The sequence below is a fragment of the Hemitrygon akajei genome, chromosome 11, assembly GCF_048418815.1.
Source record: "Hemitrygon akajei chromosome 11, sHemAka1.3, whole genome shotgun sequence".
NCBI lineage: Eukaryota > Metazoa > Chordata > Chondrichthyes > Myliobatiformes > Dasyatidae > Hemitrygon > Hemitrygon akajei.
The window spans coordinates 20,351,083-20,369,108 of record NC_133134.1 but is presented as its reverse complement, the minus strand read 5'-3'; the positions used below and the strand labels follow the sequence as shown (position 1 = coordinate 20,369,108).

The following is an 18,026-nucleotide window of genomic DNA, read 5'->3' as shown; positions in this document are numbered from 1 at the left end:
CTAGTGCTGTCAACAGCACATGTTCTTTTTACAAAAAGAATGAGTACAATACAATTCTAATGATCGCTGCTTGAAAAGACCATATGACCACAAGGCATAGGAGCAGAGTCAGGCTATTCAGCCCATCAAGTCTGCTTATCATGGCTGATTTATTTTCCATCTCAACCTCATTTACCTGCCTCTCCCTGTAACCTTTGATGCCCTTACTAATTAAAAACCTATCAACTTCCATTTCAAATGTACCCAATGGCTTGGCCTCCACTGCCATCTGTGGCAATGAATTCCATAGATTCACCACTTTCAGGCTAAAGAAATTCCTACTCATCTCGGTTCTAAAGGGATATCCTTCTATTATGAGGCTGTGTACTGGACTCTCCCATGACTGGAAACATCCTCTCCACGCCCACTCTGTCTATGCCTTTCAATACTCAGTAGGTTTCAATGAGAACCCCCTTTACTCTTCTAAAATCTAGTGGGCACAGGCCCAGAGCCATCAAATGCTCCTCGTACATTAACCCTTTCATTCCCAGGATAATTCTGGAGTATAGTTTATTTCGTCTGGCATGCAAAACAATCGTTCATAAAATTACTCATTTTTTTCAGCTTACCGTATTAGTGTTTATGCTGTGCCTTAGTCTGCATCTACTTTGATTCATCTCATCTGTCACTAGATCCTTCCATTTGTCTGGAATTCCTAGTTCTCACACTTCTCTATCTTAAATGTATTCAAGCTGATTTCCTCAATCAGCAGCAAATGTGTCCTGAAGATTCACAAAGCTCCTTCTTCTATGTCCTGTGACCTTGTCTAAGTAGCCCCATTTTGTTGAGTGGATTTGCAAGTGAAACCCACACTCTGTCTATGGATAGAAAGTAAGTGTTCCCAAGTGTGGAGAACGCAAAACTAAGGGCTGTCAGTGTTAGAGTGGTGATAAAATAGAGCTCTACCACGGAGAACAACTGAGCACTGGAAGGTAGGATCAGCAATAAGCTACACCAGCCTTTGAACCTGTCCCACCATTCAATGCAATCCTCAGTCTCAGTACCATATTCGAACTCCTGTTTCCAGCTCTCATTGCTTGAAGATGCAGTACATTTGAAGGAATTTAGATAAGCAGGCTATGGAGAAGGGTATGGAGGGAAAAGTGATAGAGCAAAAGAAGGAATAGATCCTTGCAAGAGCAGGTTTGATTAAGTGGCCACTTTCAGTCCTGTTCTTCTCAAGTCATCCTGTTCTTGACACATTTACTCAAGTGAAGAATGAGAAGGATTTTACACCGCTACAACTTGGTTAATCTGCTCATCAAAACAAGTGCCCTGTTCAGCTGGATTTAATGTAATATTCTGAAAGAATGCAAAGCCTAATTATAAGCAGGGCTTTGCATCCTGACTGCAATCTATTATAAGCACTAGTCCCAAAAGTGAAAGTGGATCTATTTATGACACTGTGATTAATTTTGTGCACTTCTGCAAAGCCTTGAGGGAAAATCTTGGCTGTACACAATAGCCAGCGGCACGGAAGCAGAACACCGATTTGGTGATCCATTGCAAGGCAAAGGTACAAATAAATGCAGCCTGGTTGTTCCTAATAAGGCCAATTATGGGCTTAAATTTCTAATAAGCTTAGAAATTTAAAGGAAGAGGGATAAGTAGAGAAGCAGAAGATGGATCCAGGGCTAAGTGTAGATGGGAACATTAGAATCAAAATGAACCCCCAGACCTCCAGGCTCGGGGTTCAGCACAGGGCAAACAACCCTAATGCTAAAACAAACTTGTTATGAGAACTGTAATGAAGAATCCTTCTAATCTGAATACCTGAGTCTCCATCTGGGACTTGCAAGACAGACAGTAGCGAGAATCGAGACGAAGCTACTGATAGGATGGGCACCACCAGAGACGGAGGATCTTCATTGCTGCCCTAAACGCCAACAGTGTAATGTGCAGAAAGTATGAATCAAAATGAGACAAAGGTTCCAGTCTGAAATGTTGAAAATCGGAAGGCCTAGATGGAATGGATGTGGGAGGATATTTCCAATAGTTGGGAGTTTAGGATCAAAGAGCACAGCCTCAGGGTAGAGGGACATCCATTTAGAACAAAGATGAAGAGTGATTTTTTTAGCCAGAGGGTAGAGAATCTGTGGAATTAATTGCCACAGATGGCTGTGGAGGCCAAATCATTGAGTATATTTAAAACAGAGTTTGATAGGTTCTTGATTAGTCAGGATGTCAAAGGTTATGGGGAGAAAACAGGAGAATGGGGTTGAGAAGGGTAACAAATCAGCCATGATGGAATGGCAGAGAAGACTCAATGGGCTGAATGGCCTAATTCTGTTCGTATATCATATGGGCTTGTGATTTCAATGCTGAGTCTGGGTGGTTGTAACCATCAGGCAGCTGGATAAGCGGGACGAAGATAGATTGTGGAATCAAGTGACGGGCAAATGGAAGCGGAGTTATTCTTACAAAGTAAACAGATGTTTTTTTGTGAACTGGCTAGTCTGGCATTGTTGCTGAATATGTAAAAATCACCTAGTTTACTAATGTCCACCAGGGAAGGAGTTCTGCATTTTTTTCTTTTATGTGGCCCCAATCCATCAATGTAGTTATCTTCAAACTGCCTCTTCAGTTCAGGGACAATACAGGACAACAAATGATGGAAATGTCAACCATGCCCACACCCTCTGTATAGATACAATATAGACATTGAAATGTGTGCAGACATATTGCTGTTTCAGCTAGAGAGGATTTGGAGGCTTGGAAGATGAAAGTGTACCGTTCTATCCTTTGTAACTACACAGACAGGGAAGGAGACAGTGGGGGCTCATTGTGGAGTTGATCAGAGCGTGTAATGAAAGGCCCTGCCGGAATGCTGAAAGGTCAAGGGTGAGGAGGATCTGTTTGATGATAGACTGGAGGTGTTGGGAATGGCAGAGGCTGATCTCTTCTACATGGAGGCCACTGGGGTGGAAAGTTCTTGGTGAAAGGAAGAGGTATTAAGAGTAGAAATCTGGAAAACGGAATGGCCATGATTGTGGGCCTTTTATGACAGCGGAGAATCCCGAGACAAGCAGATGCATAGCAAAATAATGAAAGATGGCATCAGCAGATCAGCCATGATGCAGACAGCAAAGCTGAGGCAATGGAGTAAAGTCCCTCCAGGAAGTTGGTTATGAGGAAATGCAGCCAAAGTAATTGATGGAGTTAGTAGACCTAAGGAGAAAATTGTTTGATACTATCCCTGTTTATATCAAACCTGGAGCCAGCTTTTGTTTCTTGTCCACTTATCCCAACATAACGAGGCTTATTTAGAAACTTAAGCCTAAACTTAACTTAGTGAATGGCTTCATTAAGAACAATGTAGCTTGGTCTGTTTATATGTTTGCCTTGCAATAGATCACCAAAACCAAATTCCCCAAATAGGAAGAATAATAGTTATGAAAAGGAAGAGTATGAGATGGACCATGTTGAAGAGTTGAAACTGAAACCAAGGTTACGGTAGGAGCTGAAATCAACATTGATGCAAACATCAACACAGTGAATCTTGGGAAGGATGTGACATTCTCACTGACAGAAAGCAAACCTTTTAGTGAAGGCTACATTTCAGGAATCTTTCAGCAGATGAAAAACGTAGATTAGGTACAAATGATCTAAGTGAACATTTACAGCCAGTGGTACCATGTGAACATCACATTTATAAATGATCATGTTCATCTTAACTTCGCAACTATGATGAGAGCTTTAATTAACACGAGAAGTTACAATTAGAAGTCTGGCATTAATTTTATCATGTGGAAGCTTAGCTCATATATATTAAAGAACTTTCATTTGCAAGTTACCTGTTTCTTTTAAAGAACTGAATGACCCTTCACTAAGTAGGGAGAAGGATTCATCTTGCATTTACGTATTCATACATTTCAAGGTCAAGATAATTAACCTGAAATGTAATTGTTGAAATGTTTTAGACAGTAAGGACAGTTTCCATGTTCCTATAACAGAAATTCATCTATTGTTATTAACTCTTTGTTTTCTTCCTTTTACAGCAATTCCACTGACAAGGGGCTCTACGTGAAGAAATGCTGCAAAGGGTTTTGCATTGATATTCTGAAGAAACTTGCAAAGACTGTGAAATTCACATATGACCTGTACCTGGTGTCAAATGGGAAGCATGGGAAAAAGATCAATGGTGTATGGAATGGAATGGTTGGTGATGTAAGTCGTCTTAGGTAATAAACAGTGGTAATAAACAGGGACTGTCATATGTTGAAAGATTGGAGCGACTGGGCTTGTATACACTGGAATTTAAAAGGATGAGAGGGGATCTGATTGAAACATATAAGATTATTAAGGGATTGGACACACTGGAGGCAGGAAGCATGTTCCCGCTGATGGGTGAGTCCAGAACTAGAGGCCACAGTTTAAGAATAAGGTGTAGGCCATTTAGAACAGAGATGCGGAAAAACTTTTTCACCCAGAGAGTGGTGGATATGTGGAATGCTCTGCCCCAGAAGGCAGTGGAGGCCAAGTCTCTGGATGCATTCAAGAGAGAGTTAGATAGAGCTCTTATAGATAGCGGGTTCAAGGGATATGGGGAGAGGGCAGGAACGGGGTACTGATTGTGTCTGATCAGCCATGATCACAGTGAATGGCGGTGCTGGCTAGAAGGGCCGAATGGCCTACTCCTGCACCTACTGTCTATTGTCTATTGCAAGTAGTTGCATAACAATAGGGTTCAGAATCTTTCAGCAGATAAAGCCATCCCTGTCCCAAAGCTGACCCCTCGAAGACCGTATGACTATAAGACATAGGGGCAGAATTAGGCCATTCGAGTCTGCTCTGTCATTCTATCATGGTGATTTATTATCCCTCTCAACTCCATTCCCCTGCCTTCTCCTCATAACATTTGGCACCTTTATGAATCAAGAACCTATCAACCTCTGCTTTAAATATATCCAATGACTTAGCCTCCACAGATTCCCCAGATTCACCTCCCTCTGGTTATCTCAGTTCGAAATGGAATGGCCTCCTATTGTGAGACTGTGCCGTCTAGTCCTAGACTTTCCCACTACCAGAAATTTCTTCTCTATGTCCACTGTCTGTAGGCTTTTCAATATTCAATAGGTTTCCATGAGATCCCCACTCATTCCGCTGAACTCCAGCGAGTACAGGCCTAGAACCATCAAAAGTTCCTCATATTTTAACCCTTTTTTTCCCAGGATAATTCTTGTAAACCTTTTCTGGACTCCCTCCAATGTCAGCACATCCTTCCTTAGATGAGGGGCCCACATGAAGCAAATGAGAACTGTACGTGGTGTGTTTTAACACATTCCATCCTTCTCTTTGTTGCTGTCTGCACTCCCTCCAGGTGATGTATCATCGAGCAGAGATGGCTGTTGGCTCGCTGACTATTAACGAAGAAAGATCGGAAGTTGTGGACTTCTCAGTGCCCTTTGTAGAAACAGGAATCAGTGTGATGGTGTCTCGGAGCAATGGCACTGTTTCACCCTCTGCATTTTTAGGTAAGACATTTCAAAAAGTTCACCTGTTTTGTTCATTTCTTCATCCATCTTTTGAAAGTTCAAAGTAATTTTATTATCAAAATACGTATACAGTAGGCCACCATATACAAACTTGAGATTCATTTTCTTGTGGGTATACTCAATAAATCAACAGTAGAATAATAACCATAATAGAATCAATGAGAGCCCACAACAAAGACAACAAAAGGTGCAAGTACAAAAAGAAATAAATAGATATTGATAACATGAAATAAGGAGTCCTTGAAAGTGAGTTTACAGGCTGTGAGAACATTTCAGTGATGGTAAGTAAAGTTAACTGACATTATCACCTTTAGTTCAAAAGCCTAGTGGTTGGGTGGGTTATAACTGTTCCTGGAGCTGGTGGTTTGAGTCCCGTGGCTCCTGTATCTTCTTCCTGATGGCAGTGACACCAAAAGAGCACGACCTGGGAGCTGCGCGTCTCTGATGATGGATGCTACTTTCCTGCAAGAAAAGCTCTGAGTAGATGTGCTCGGTGGTGGGGAGGGCCTTCCCCCTGATGGACTGGGCTGTATCCACTACTTTTGGTATGATTGTCTGTTCAAGGGCATTGGTGCTTCCATACCAGGCTGTGATCCAACCTGTCAATATCCTTTCCACCACCCATCCGTAGAAGTTTGTCAAAGTTTTAGAAGCCATGCTGAATCCTTGCAAACTCCTAAGGAAGTGAGCCCAGGACTGGTACTCTGAAGTGATAACTCAGAGAAATTCATAGTTGCAGGCCCTACCCCACCTCTGATTCCCCCCCTCCCCCCCCCCAATGAGGACTCTGGTTTGCTCCTCCTGAAGTCAAAAATCAGCTCCTTGGTCTTGCTGACATTGAGTGAGAGGTTGTTGTTGTGGCACCCTCTGCTAGATTTTCAGTCTCCCTCCTGTATGCTGATTCATCATCCTTCCTTTAATATTTGTTCAGAATTTTCAGATTTCAACATGTAAAACATGCCGTGTATGTACATTATACCCATGAAAATGTATATCCAATACCATCAACGTAATTTAAACAACATCTTAATATTCACACCATGGCTACTTTATTAGGTACAGGAGTTACCTAATAAAGTGGCCACTGAGTGTATGTTTGTGGTCTTCTGCTGTTGTAGCCCAACCACTTCAAGGTGTGACATGTATTCCACTGTCGTAACATGTTGTTGTTTGAGTTACTCTCACCTTCCTGTCAGCTTGAACCATTTTGGCCATATACCTCTGACCTCTCAATATCAAGGTGTTTTCACCCATAGAACTGCTGCTCACTGGATGTTTTATTATTTCTCACACCATTCTCCGTAAAATCTAGAGATTGTTGTGCATGAGCAGTTTCTGTAATACTCAAACCACCTCATCTAGCACCAACAATCATTCCACGGTCAAAATCACTTACAGTAGATCACATTTCTTCCCATTCTGATGTTTGGTCTGAAAAACAACTGAACCTCCTGGCCATGCCTGCGTGCTTTTACGCATTGAGTTGCTGCCACATGATTGGCTGATTGGATATTTGCATTAATGAGCAGGTGTACAGGTGTACCTAACAGAGTGGCCACTGAGTATATGCAATAGTGTCAATGTGCTTTAAGCAAGATCTTAATATATGTTGCTGGATCTTCAACATGGAACTTCAACACTTGTGTATTGCAATGACGTAAATTTATCTGCTACAAAGTCCACAAGATAGCGTGGTGGGCAACCAGCTCTCCTAGATCATAGATCCTGTTGAAGGGACTTGACCTGAAATGTAGGCTTTTCATTCCTCTCCATAAATGCTGCCAGACTTGGTAAGTTCTTTAAGGAATTGGTGTGTGTTATCCTAGATCTAGTTGTTACTATTATTATTCATTATGGGATGATTGATCTGAGATGTTCTTGTTCTACAAGGAAGTTTTTGTGTCGCTACTGTTGGCTCATCATTGACTTCACACGTATTTCATCCAAGTCTCATTCAGATGATGCCTGATTCTGTGACGACAGCTTCCTTAGCGACCACTTAAGTTATGACAGTTCTCTGGTATCTTCATCATCTCGTTTCAGTTGTCTCAGGTAGTTCACAAATTGATGGGGCAGAAATTTGCTCAAGTTGTTGCTAAATTGAAGGAAGCATTGGATCCCAGCCACATCTGTCAGGCATGACACTTCCTTTGCTGAATTCAGCTTTACTGGATCTAGTTAGGACCCCTCATTGATACTCACTTCAATATATTTTTCCAAGTTACACTACAACATCCATTCACTGCACCTGTTCATTAAAACTCTTACCTTTCTCTCATCTCTGCATTTGTTGTGGTCTGTCCTTGTCCAATGGCAGGTTGCCCATTGGCATAGGCTTTATGGCAGTGGGTCAATTATATGTTCCAGCTTTTGACAAAACAATTCAGGTGCAGAACTAATCACAATAGGCATACTCAGCCAATAATATTTTCCTAAAGGTGTACTGAAGGTTGAAAATTCTCCCATTGTCAGGCTCTACATGCCAAAAGCAAGTCTTGGCATTCTGCAAGCTCTGCTCAAGTTTGGCAGCATATCTTCCATTAATTTAATTCAATAATAGTTCCTCTTCAGTACCTTGTGCAGATCATGTGATCCAGCCAGGTCCACAGCTTGTCTGACCTTTGCAGATATGCAATGGGGTTGAAGTAGCTACTGTTGTGTTCAACGCTGCCTCCAATAACTTTTGAAGTTCAGTTTTCAGTTTCTCCTTGAGAGTTACAGGAGCATATCTTATCAACTGCTCACTGTCATCTAGGTCATGATGGGGCCGTCCTTCCAGCTTTGTAGTCCTTTCAAAAACAGCTGCAAGTTTATTCAGCAGCTGCTTCCTGAGGAGTATAGAGCTTGCATGTGCCACGAGCTGTTATCTCATCAAGTTATCTGTCTGTACAGTTATCTGCTCTATTTACTCGTTGGAACAAATTTGACATTGCACTTCTTTCCATTCTCTGCATATCTTACTTTTTCCCAGTGCTATTGCAGTCATATAGTTGTACATTCTGAGAGCTTGCTTTGTCTCTGCAAGTTTCCATTGGAATAATGTCCACATGTTACACCACTCTTCACCTGGAACTGTATACTTTTTCCTTCTGTTTCCATAGTAACAAATCTGCATGGAGAACCTCATCCCATCTTCTATATATCTTCTATGTATATATCCCTATATATAGGGATGGATTTTACATGGCAATTTGACTTCACCTATCACAGATATTCTCTGTCTTTATCTCTGTCTCTGTCTCTATCTCTAATGTGAGCAGATAGAGTAATGTGTTACTATCAGGGCTATAAGACATACCCTGCTATTAGGAGCAGAAATGACCAGTTCAGCGGGGGTGAGCACTTTGGACTGAATTCTGACTTTGATTTCATCATTCTCTCTCATTCTCCTGATGTCTTGTATAAAGTTCAATTTGTCTACCTCAGGATCAGAATCGTTGCAGTACTTCTCAATGTACATTGTTCTTTGCAGCATTCCTCCCCAAAGGCAGGACATTTCTCAATCTGGCATTCATGCTGTTTGCCACAATACTTGCATACCTTAGACTGCCACTCTTTCTTTCTGTACTTCCGTTTGACTGCACAAACGGAACTCTGTTGCCTGCGATCCAGTTCATCATATCTGGTGTTCGTCATGTCTGAGCTGTTGATACACTCTCGTCAGCTGTATGAGCCTCAGCAACAACTCACTCAGTCCTGCATCTCCAATTTCACTTGCAATCCAGTCAGAGATCAAAGAACTCCTCAGATCTCTGAAGTCACAGTTTGCAGCCTGCGGCTTTAGTTTATTCAAGTATGTGCCAAATGTCCCCCCCATTCACCTGATGAAGTTCAATCAGAATCGTTGCAGTACTTAATGGCTTTGAGAAATTCCCCCAACATCTAACTGGCTGACATGATCGTTCATTAAAGCCCTCTGACTTGGTGACCAACTAGCTACATCCTTTCATTCTTATACGCCATTATTTTTCATTGTCAATTGGATACAGAAAGACAATTCCCACTTCAGTTGCTTCCACTCGTTGAACTACTTGTCCATTTGCCAAGGTGGCTTTATCTGCTCCACTCTCCCACAGGTCAGTGGCAAATCAGTTATTGGAAGACACCAAAACTTATGTTAACCAAACACTATTTCAATATTTGGTTACTGGACCCCTTCCAGCGAGTGTTTCTCATTGTTCCAACCAAACAGCATTTATGTAAAATTTAATCAAGCTACTACATGGTACCATGTTGTAGCGTACTTATACTTTCTGTTAAATTTCACCTTTATTTAACTCCACTCACCTCAACGCTGAACTTATTCCACAACTTGTGAACTCCGTTTCAAGGACCCTACAACTCATGGCCTCAGTCTTATTTGTTTATTTATTATTTTTTTAACTGCCAACTTGCCTTCCTGTGTACGTTGGTTGTTTGTCGGTCTTTGTATGTAGATGCTGTTATATTTCTGCAAAAAAAAAGAATCTCAGGGTAGTATATGATGATGTTACGTACTTTGATAATAAATTTTCTTTAAACTTTGATATTTTCCCTATCACATTCAGTTTGTTCTTGGAAGGTTGTGTTGAGCTTGTAATAAGATGTCTTCCGTCATGGCATAACAGCCTGACCTCTGACCTCAATGCTTTCGGCTTACATTACTATTACTAGGTAGTTCTACATATCTTATGGTTTCACTCCAAAGGATGAACATCCATCCTTAACTGTTGTGATAGTATTGTTTATGTGGAACAGCAATGCTGCTGTGGGACTTGTAAGCCTTGTTTCTGTGCTGTATATCGAATTCTGTCACCAGCAACTAAAAGCAGAGAATGTAAATGCTCAACAGGTGCAGGGAGAGAGAAAGAGTTAACATTTCAGATAAATGATCTTCCATCAGAGCAAGGAAGTGTAACCAAATGTTCTCTTAGTTGCAGAGAAGGGGGAGAGATGGAGAGGAGAATGTGAAGACCTAGAGGGTGAAAGACACAAATGGTGTGGCGATTGTTGTGAGAGGATGAGGCTTCTTAGTTGCAGCTGATCTGTCATGAAGAAATAGGTGATGGATGTAAATAGATCAGAGAGAAGAAGCGGGAAAGCAATTATCCCAGCACTCCAAAAGCCTTCATGATTAAAGCAAAATGCTGATTTAATTAGAAAGATGCTCCGTACTATAAAACACAATAAAGATTTTTAGCATCCTCTTGGGACTTTTCTTCCTACAACAGCTACCAACTACCTTTAAAATGATTTTATTGCTTATTTTTCAGCATCATTCCTTTGATTCTGCTGTGACTAATATATATAACAGGTTTGGGGGAGGATGTGGGCAAACAGACTGAACATTGGCAATGGGGAATTAATGAATGTGGTCTGTGTGTTAAAAGTCATAAATTTAATGAAGGTTGTCTTATGACAGATCCACGTTGGGAGTATGTGGTCAACCCCACCTCTGATATCACATTATTTCCATTGTCCAGAGCATGTAGGATTGTGTGTTTTAAAAGTCATGAGCGGGTGGTTTGTTGGCAAAGCACTTTCTCAGCTTTGAACCTTCTCCATTACATGGAACCTGAGAGCTGATTAATGCACTTTGAAATCTGGGGCAGGTTTTACATTTATGAAACCATTTGGCTTTAAGGTGGTTTTTCAATCCCTCAGGTATAGTTTGGGGGGGGGATAAAAAAGGTTTGCAAAGCAATGGAAGTCTAAATTTAAAAAAGTTAGAAATACAGTATATTAGTCAGGAGAGAAATCCGTCCCTTATTTCTACTCCAGCTAAAAGTCTATCTTGAAACCCTAGAGAGTACAGTACTCTTTCATTACAGAACAGAGGTGTTCTTTCTGGAGTTCTGTGCTCGTATCTCTGAAGGGGACTTGAACTCTCAATCTGCTGATTCAGAAGGAAGTTTCCCACCCACCAGCCAAAGTTGAGACTTTATTTGATTGGAGTATAAATGTTCCACCCGGGGGAGTGTGGCTGACAAAATTAGAGCCTTTAATCCCAAATTCACAATCCGGGGCACAAAATGTCGTTCAAGTAAGAGCAAATTTTTTTTTAATTGTTAAATGAGTTCTTATGTGATGGGCAATGATTAGTTATAATCATTTTTACACAAAGGGAAATGGAACTTGTTACATTGGTTCGTTATATAAACAGGTGAACAAGGAGTACAAGAGCAAGGAAATCCTTTTGCATTTGTACAGGGGCCTGGTAAGACCACAGCTGGAGTATTGTGTACAGTTTTGGTCTCCAGGGTTAAGGAAGGACATCCTGGCTGTAGAGGAAGTGCAGCGTAGATTCACGAGGTTAACTCTTGGGATGTCCGGACTGTCTTACGCAGAGAGGTTAGAGAGACTGGGCTTGTACACGCTGGAATTAAGGAGACTGAGAGGGGATCTGATTGCAACATATAAGATTATTAAGGGATTGGACAAGATAGAGGCAGGAGATATGTTCCAGATGCTGGGAGAGTCCAGTACCAGAGGGCATGGTTTGAGAATAAGGGGTAGGTCATTTAGGACAGAGTTAAGGAAAAACTTCTTCTCCCAGAGAGTTGTGGGGGTCTGGAATGCACTGCCTCGGAAGGCAGTGGAGGCCAATTCTCTGGATGCTTTCAAGAAGGAGCTAGATAGGTATCTTATGGATAGGGGAATCAAGGGATATGGGGACAAGGCAGGAACCGGGTATTGATGGTAGATGATCAGCCATGATCTCAGAATGACGGTGCAGGCTCGAAGGGCTGAATGGTCTACTTCTGCACCTATTGTCTATTGTCTATAACAGTATCAGTACAATATACATTGTGATGGAGTCATCAAAAACGGGCATCAGCACATGCACCACGAACCTCAAGCTTTCAGTATGGCATTGAACGTAGAACACAGATGTAGAGCACAGCAAAGGAATGTGCCCTTCGGCCTCTGACGCATCTGCTGAACATGATTCAGCAAATACACAGATCTTTTCAAAATTAACTGGAGAACATTTTACTGAAAGTTATTGTTCGGTTGCTAATGGTTAGATTGGAGGCTGGAGGCACTGCAAATACAGAGACATAAAAGGTGGAGGGTTTCTTGCTCTTCTTCCCAGGATCTAATGTTCAATTATTACGTGCCATCTCATATTACGTGGGCAATTGGGGTTTTTTTTCCAAGGCCATGACTGTCCTTGGGAAATCTTTCTACAGAAGCGGTTTGCCATTGCCTTCTTCTGTGTCTTTACAAGACGGCTGACCCCAGCCGTTATCAATCCTCTTCAGAGATTGTCTGCCTGTGGTCGCAGAGCCAGGATTGGTGATTTGCCCAGCTGCGCATATGACCATCTACCACCTGCTCCCATGGCTTCACATGACCCTGACTGGGGGTGGGGAGAGGGGGGCTAAGCAAGTGCTATACCTTGCCGGAGGCTGACCTGCCAGCTAGCGGAGGGAAGGGGCACTTGACAAGTTTTTTGGTGGAGACGTATCTCCACCCCACCACTCTATTCTAGTACCTATGTGTCTATTTATTTATTTATGGGTATTCTGTGTTGGCACCAGAAGTGTGGTGACACTTGCAGGGCACAATCCTCGCTGACTTAATTTGATGCAAATGACACATATCATATAACATATAACAATTACAGCACGGAAACAGGCCATCTTGGCACTTCTAGTCCGTGCTGAACGCTTACTCTTACCTAGTCCCACCTACCTGAACTTAGCCCATAACCTTCCATTCCTTTCCTGTCCATATACCTATCCAATTTTACTTTAAATGACAAAATCGAACCTGCCTCTACTACTTCTACTGGAAGCTCATTCCACACAGCTACCACACTCTGAGTAAAGCAATTCCCCCTCGTGTTACCCCTAAACTTTTGCCCCCTAACTCTCAACTCATGTTCTCTTGTTTGAATTTCCCCTACTCTCAGTGGAAAAACCCCATCCACGTCAACTCTATCTATCCTGTGTGCAGTTTTGGGCTCCTTATTTAGGAAGAATGTGCTGACATTGGAGAGGATTCAGAGAAGATTCACTAGAATGATTCCGGGAATGAGAGGGTTAACATATGAGGAACGTTTGACCTCTCTTGGACTGGTCTCCTTGGAGTTTAGAAGAATGAGGGGGGCCCTCATAGAAACATTTCAAATGTTGAAAGGCATGGACAGAGTGGATGTGGCAAAGTTGTTTCCCATGGTGGGGGAGTCTAGTACGAGAGGAGATGACTTGAGGATTGCAGGGCGCCCATTCAGAACAGAGATGCAAAAAATTTTTTTAGCCAGAGGGTGGTGAATCTATGGAATTTGTTGCCACGGGCAGCAGTGGAGGCCGGGTCATTGGGTGTATTTAAGGCAGAGATTGTTGGGTATCTGAGTAATCAGGGCATCAAAAGTTATGGTGAGAAGGTGGAAGAATGGGACTAAAGGGGAGATTGGATCAGCTCATGATGAAATGGCGGAGCAGACTCGATGGGCCGAATGGCTGACTTCTGCTCCTTTGTCTTATGGTCTTATGCCTCTCATAATTTTAAATCATATCACTTTATGATTTGATGTACTTGTGACAAATAAAGCTAATCTTTAATCTTTATTTATTTACAACACTTTGTTAGTAATAACTTGGAAGTATCAGGGTGTCGGGTTTAAAGCAAACATTGAATTGTATAGCACTGTAGATTCACTCAGGAAACCAAGTCCAGAAACAATGGTAACGATTCCTAATAAACGCAGGGTATTTGCTTTAGTAAGATACATTGAGTGGAGTATGGTTGTATAATCCCACCACTGTCTATAAGTGTTGGATTCCTCCGGGTATCCCACATTCCAAAGCCATACCGATTGATAGGTTAATTGCTCACTGTAAATTGTCCTGTGATTAGGCTAGGATTAAATTGCGGGTCGCTTGTTGCCACGGCTTGAAGGGCCGAGCAGGCCTGTTCTGTGCTGTATCTCAGTAAAAAGAATAAACAAAAATGTTGTGTATGAAATCAGTGGCAGTCATTTACAGCAGTCTGATCATGGAGTTTGATTGACAGTGGAGTTAGCCAATCATTCCCACTCTCACTGGCTTTGGTGTTGACACTGTATGTAGCCAATGAGGACAGTGGTTGCTGATCCTTTCCTCTAGTTTGCTCCTGATTCCCCAACTGACAAGACAATATGTTTTCAATGGGATGCTGACATTGCAATTTTCTGTATAATTCTCTCCTTCCAACATCTCTTTATGGATAATGAGATAATGTATTAAATAATGCCTTCTTTCCTTCCTTCTAGAACCCTTCAGTGCAGCTGTGTGGGTCATGATGTTCGTAACACTCCTTATCGTGTCTGCCATAGCAGTGTTTGCTTTTGAGTACTTCAGCCCTGTCGGGTACAACAGAAATTTAGCAAAAGGAAGAGGTAAGTGTTTAGTCCTGCTTGTAGTTTTCCTCTGAGCAAAATTGGAACAACTGTAGCCATTCCCTTGTCTCACTGTATATCAGAGTATGTTGCATGTTCAGTGCTGATGTATAAGTTTTTGGGTGGTGTTGGCAGACGATGGCAGTCACTGTAATAAAACTGTAACAAGCCTCCTCTCAACCTTCTCCGCTCCAAGGTTAACCAGTCTCAGACCTCCTAGTATGTTCTTGTAACTGAAATCACTCATCCCTGTGCTAGGCTAATAAAAGATCTGTAATATGAACCAAATGACCTCAAGCAGCTTATTAATGGTACCAACCATGGCTTAGTTGCAGTTGGTAGACTTCTCAACTCCGAATAAGCATTCAAACTTTGCTCCAGTGCTACGCTACTGGAACACACAGTGGCACAGTAGATGTGTTACCTGCCACGAGTTGTAAGAAGGTTGAATGTTCTCAAAGCTCAAGGTTCAAAGTAAATTTATTATTAAAGTACCTATATGACCCCGTATAGAACCCTGAGACCACGTGGGTTTTGTCCAGGTGCTGTGCTTTCCTCCCACATTCCCAAGACGTACGGTGAAGGTCATGGCGTTGTTGGCGCTGGAAGTGTGGCGACACTTGTCGGTTGTCCAGCGCAGTCCTCGCTGATTTGATCTGAAGTAGTCAATGCATTTCACTGTATGTTTTGATACATATATGACAAATAAAGCTAATCTGACCTAATCAGTGCCGGGACCAAGGAGGTGCCAAGGGTTGGAAGTGCCTGTCTATTCGAAGAAATGTTAAACTGTGTCACCATTGGATGTCACATCCTTTGACAGTATTTTATAAAAGAATAGAGGAATTGTAATTGGGGCTTTGGTAATTATCTCATATCCATTATATATATATATATATATACCCTGAGATTCATTTTCCTGTGGGCATACTCAGCAAATCTATAGAATAGTAACTATAATGGGATCAATTAAAGATCAACCAGAGTACAGAAGACAACAGACTGTGCAAATGCAAATAAAAAAAAATAGCAATAAATAACAAGAACACAAGATAGAGTCCTGGAAGTGAGGTCATTTGTGGGAGCATATCAATAGATGGGCAAGTGAGTGTTCAAGAGCCTGATGGTTGTTCTTGAACCTGGTGGTGAGTCCTGAGGTTCCTGTACCTTCTACCTGATGGCAGCAAGAAAAGAGCATGGAATGGGTGGTGGGGATCTCGGAGGATGGACACTGCTTTCCTTCGACAGTGTCTCAGGTACGCAATGCTGTTTATGAGAATTTGCGACTGGCTGCTGTCTCTCTAACAATACAGTAGCAACTACCCTTCAAGCATATGTGATTAACTGTAAGGTACATTGCAATATTTCTGTGGTGTAAATGGACAAAACCTTTTTCCTGATGAAAGTGAAGAAAAACCTTTGAGTGAGGCGATGGGACCCAGAAGCTTATTTATTTAGTCAGGTCTGCTGAAAATTTTATTGAAAATATAGAACAGGCTGTGACTTCCAAATCTCAAACGATGTGTCTTTTTTTCAGGGCTGTCAAGCATTACTCTGACTCATTTGTTACAATATACCAAAGTCATATTGGCCCCATGTTGCCTCATTCCTCAAGCTGCCATCTGGTTTCATTATAAAATGTGTATACTTCAGCAAAAGGCTTCTTGTTAAGACACTAGCTGTGCTCCAGAAAGACACACCCTATAAGGCTTTACAGATACTGAATTAGAAAAGATATATTTCTTTAATAAGGTGGAATGACACATCATCTAAACTATTAGATCATCTTACTGAAAATCTGGATATAAACAAAATCTTTTATTGTTTATAGATAGCAATTTCCTTGTGAATTATTGGGATTCTCGCCCCTTGCACATAATATCCACACGAATCTTCCTTCCAGCTGAAAATTTCAATTCTTTAATCAGTTCTTTTAAAAAATAGAAACATTATTGCCTCAGAAGCTCAAAGCACATCCTTGATCTTGCTTTGTATGAACTTCATGTGGTTATCAATTATTAATAGATTTAATTGTCAGTATGTAAGACCAACCATGCCAATGTGCACTTCAGAAAAAGGCAGTCCTACATTCATATGTGGCTGGCGCGGCGGTTAGCACAGCGCTTTACAGCACTACCTGTAAGGTTCCTGTCACTGTCCGTAAGGAGTTTGCACAATCCCCCCATGACTGTGTGGGTTTTCTCTGGGTGCTCCGGTTTCCTCCCACATTCCAAAGACGTACGTTTGGGGTAAGTGAATTTTGGGAATGATATGTTGGCATCAGAAGTGTGGTGACACTTGTGGGATGCCCAACACGATCCCTGCGGAGTTGGTTTGATTTGATGCAAAGCGCTCATTTCACTGGATATTTTGATGTACATGTGACAAATAAAGTGAATCTTCTCATATCTTTTCTCATACCGCACATTCCACACCATAGGGATTCCCAAAATGTTTTGTAACCAAAGGACTTTTTCCTTTGCAGTAGTTATTTTTTTTATTGTGACTTATCGTCTTGCACTGTACAGCACTGTACAAATTTCACAACATGTCAGCCATAATAATAAACTTGATTCAGATTCGATACAACTTCTATGCTTTTTCTCTCTTTGCGCTACTTTCAAGAGTGGGTAGTAATAAAAGATTGAAGAGAGTTTAAGTCGAGGGAAGGGTGTAGAGATGATACCAGAGACAAGTGTGCTGAGAATTGATTGTGGAAGCCGTTAATGGATTATTGCCATGACAGTGCGTATTTCTTCCAAGAGGTAAAAAGCTTTTGGAGAAAACAAAACTTCCTAATCCTTCGTAGAGGTTAGAGTGAAACCAGAGTTCCTCTTGCCTGCTACGGTTACCTACAGAAGTTGCCAAAGCTACATTCCAGTTTAAGGCTTTGTTTGTTATGGTAAAGACTTCTTAATTAATTTCTGCATTTTTTTTTGTTTAATGCTATTTGCTCCTCAGAAGGAAGTGGTGAATTGCCTCTTTGAATCATCCCAGTTTATTCAGTGAAGCTGCTCCTGCAATTGATTGAGAATTTAGACTCCTCTGTGGAAAAGGAAGATAATTCGAGGGATTTTATTTCTTTCTTTGGAGATATAGCGCAGAACAGGCCCTTCCGGCCCAACGAG

General features: G+C 41.6%; 1 protein-coding gene across 3 annotated transcripts in view; it reads left to right on the top strand.

Annotated features, from left to right (window-relative positions):
• The window catches only part of grin2aa (glutamate receptor, ionotropic, N-methyl D-aspartate 2A, a), a 295,273-nt gene that overhangs the window by 202,476 nt on the left and 74,771 nt on the right, over positions 1-18,026 (top strand). For all 3 annotated transcript variants that reach the window (XM_073060333.1, XM_073060332.1, XM_073060331.1), the window contains exons 6-8: positions 4,038-4,206; positions 5,360-5,513; positions 14,773-14,898. In XM_073060333.1, coding sequence (XP_072916434.1) covers positions 4,038-4,206; positions 5,360-5,513; positions 14,773-14,898 — 449 coding nt within the window. The remainder of the gene's footprint in view (positions 1-4,037; positions 4,207-5,359; positions 5,514-14,772; positions 14,899-18,026) is intronic.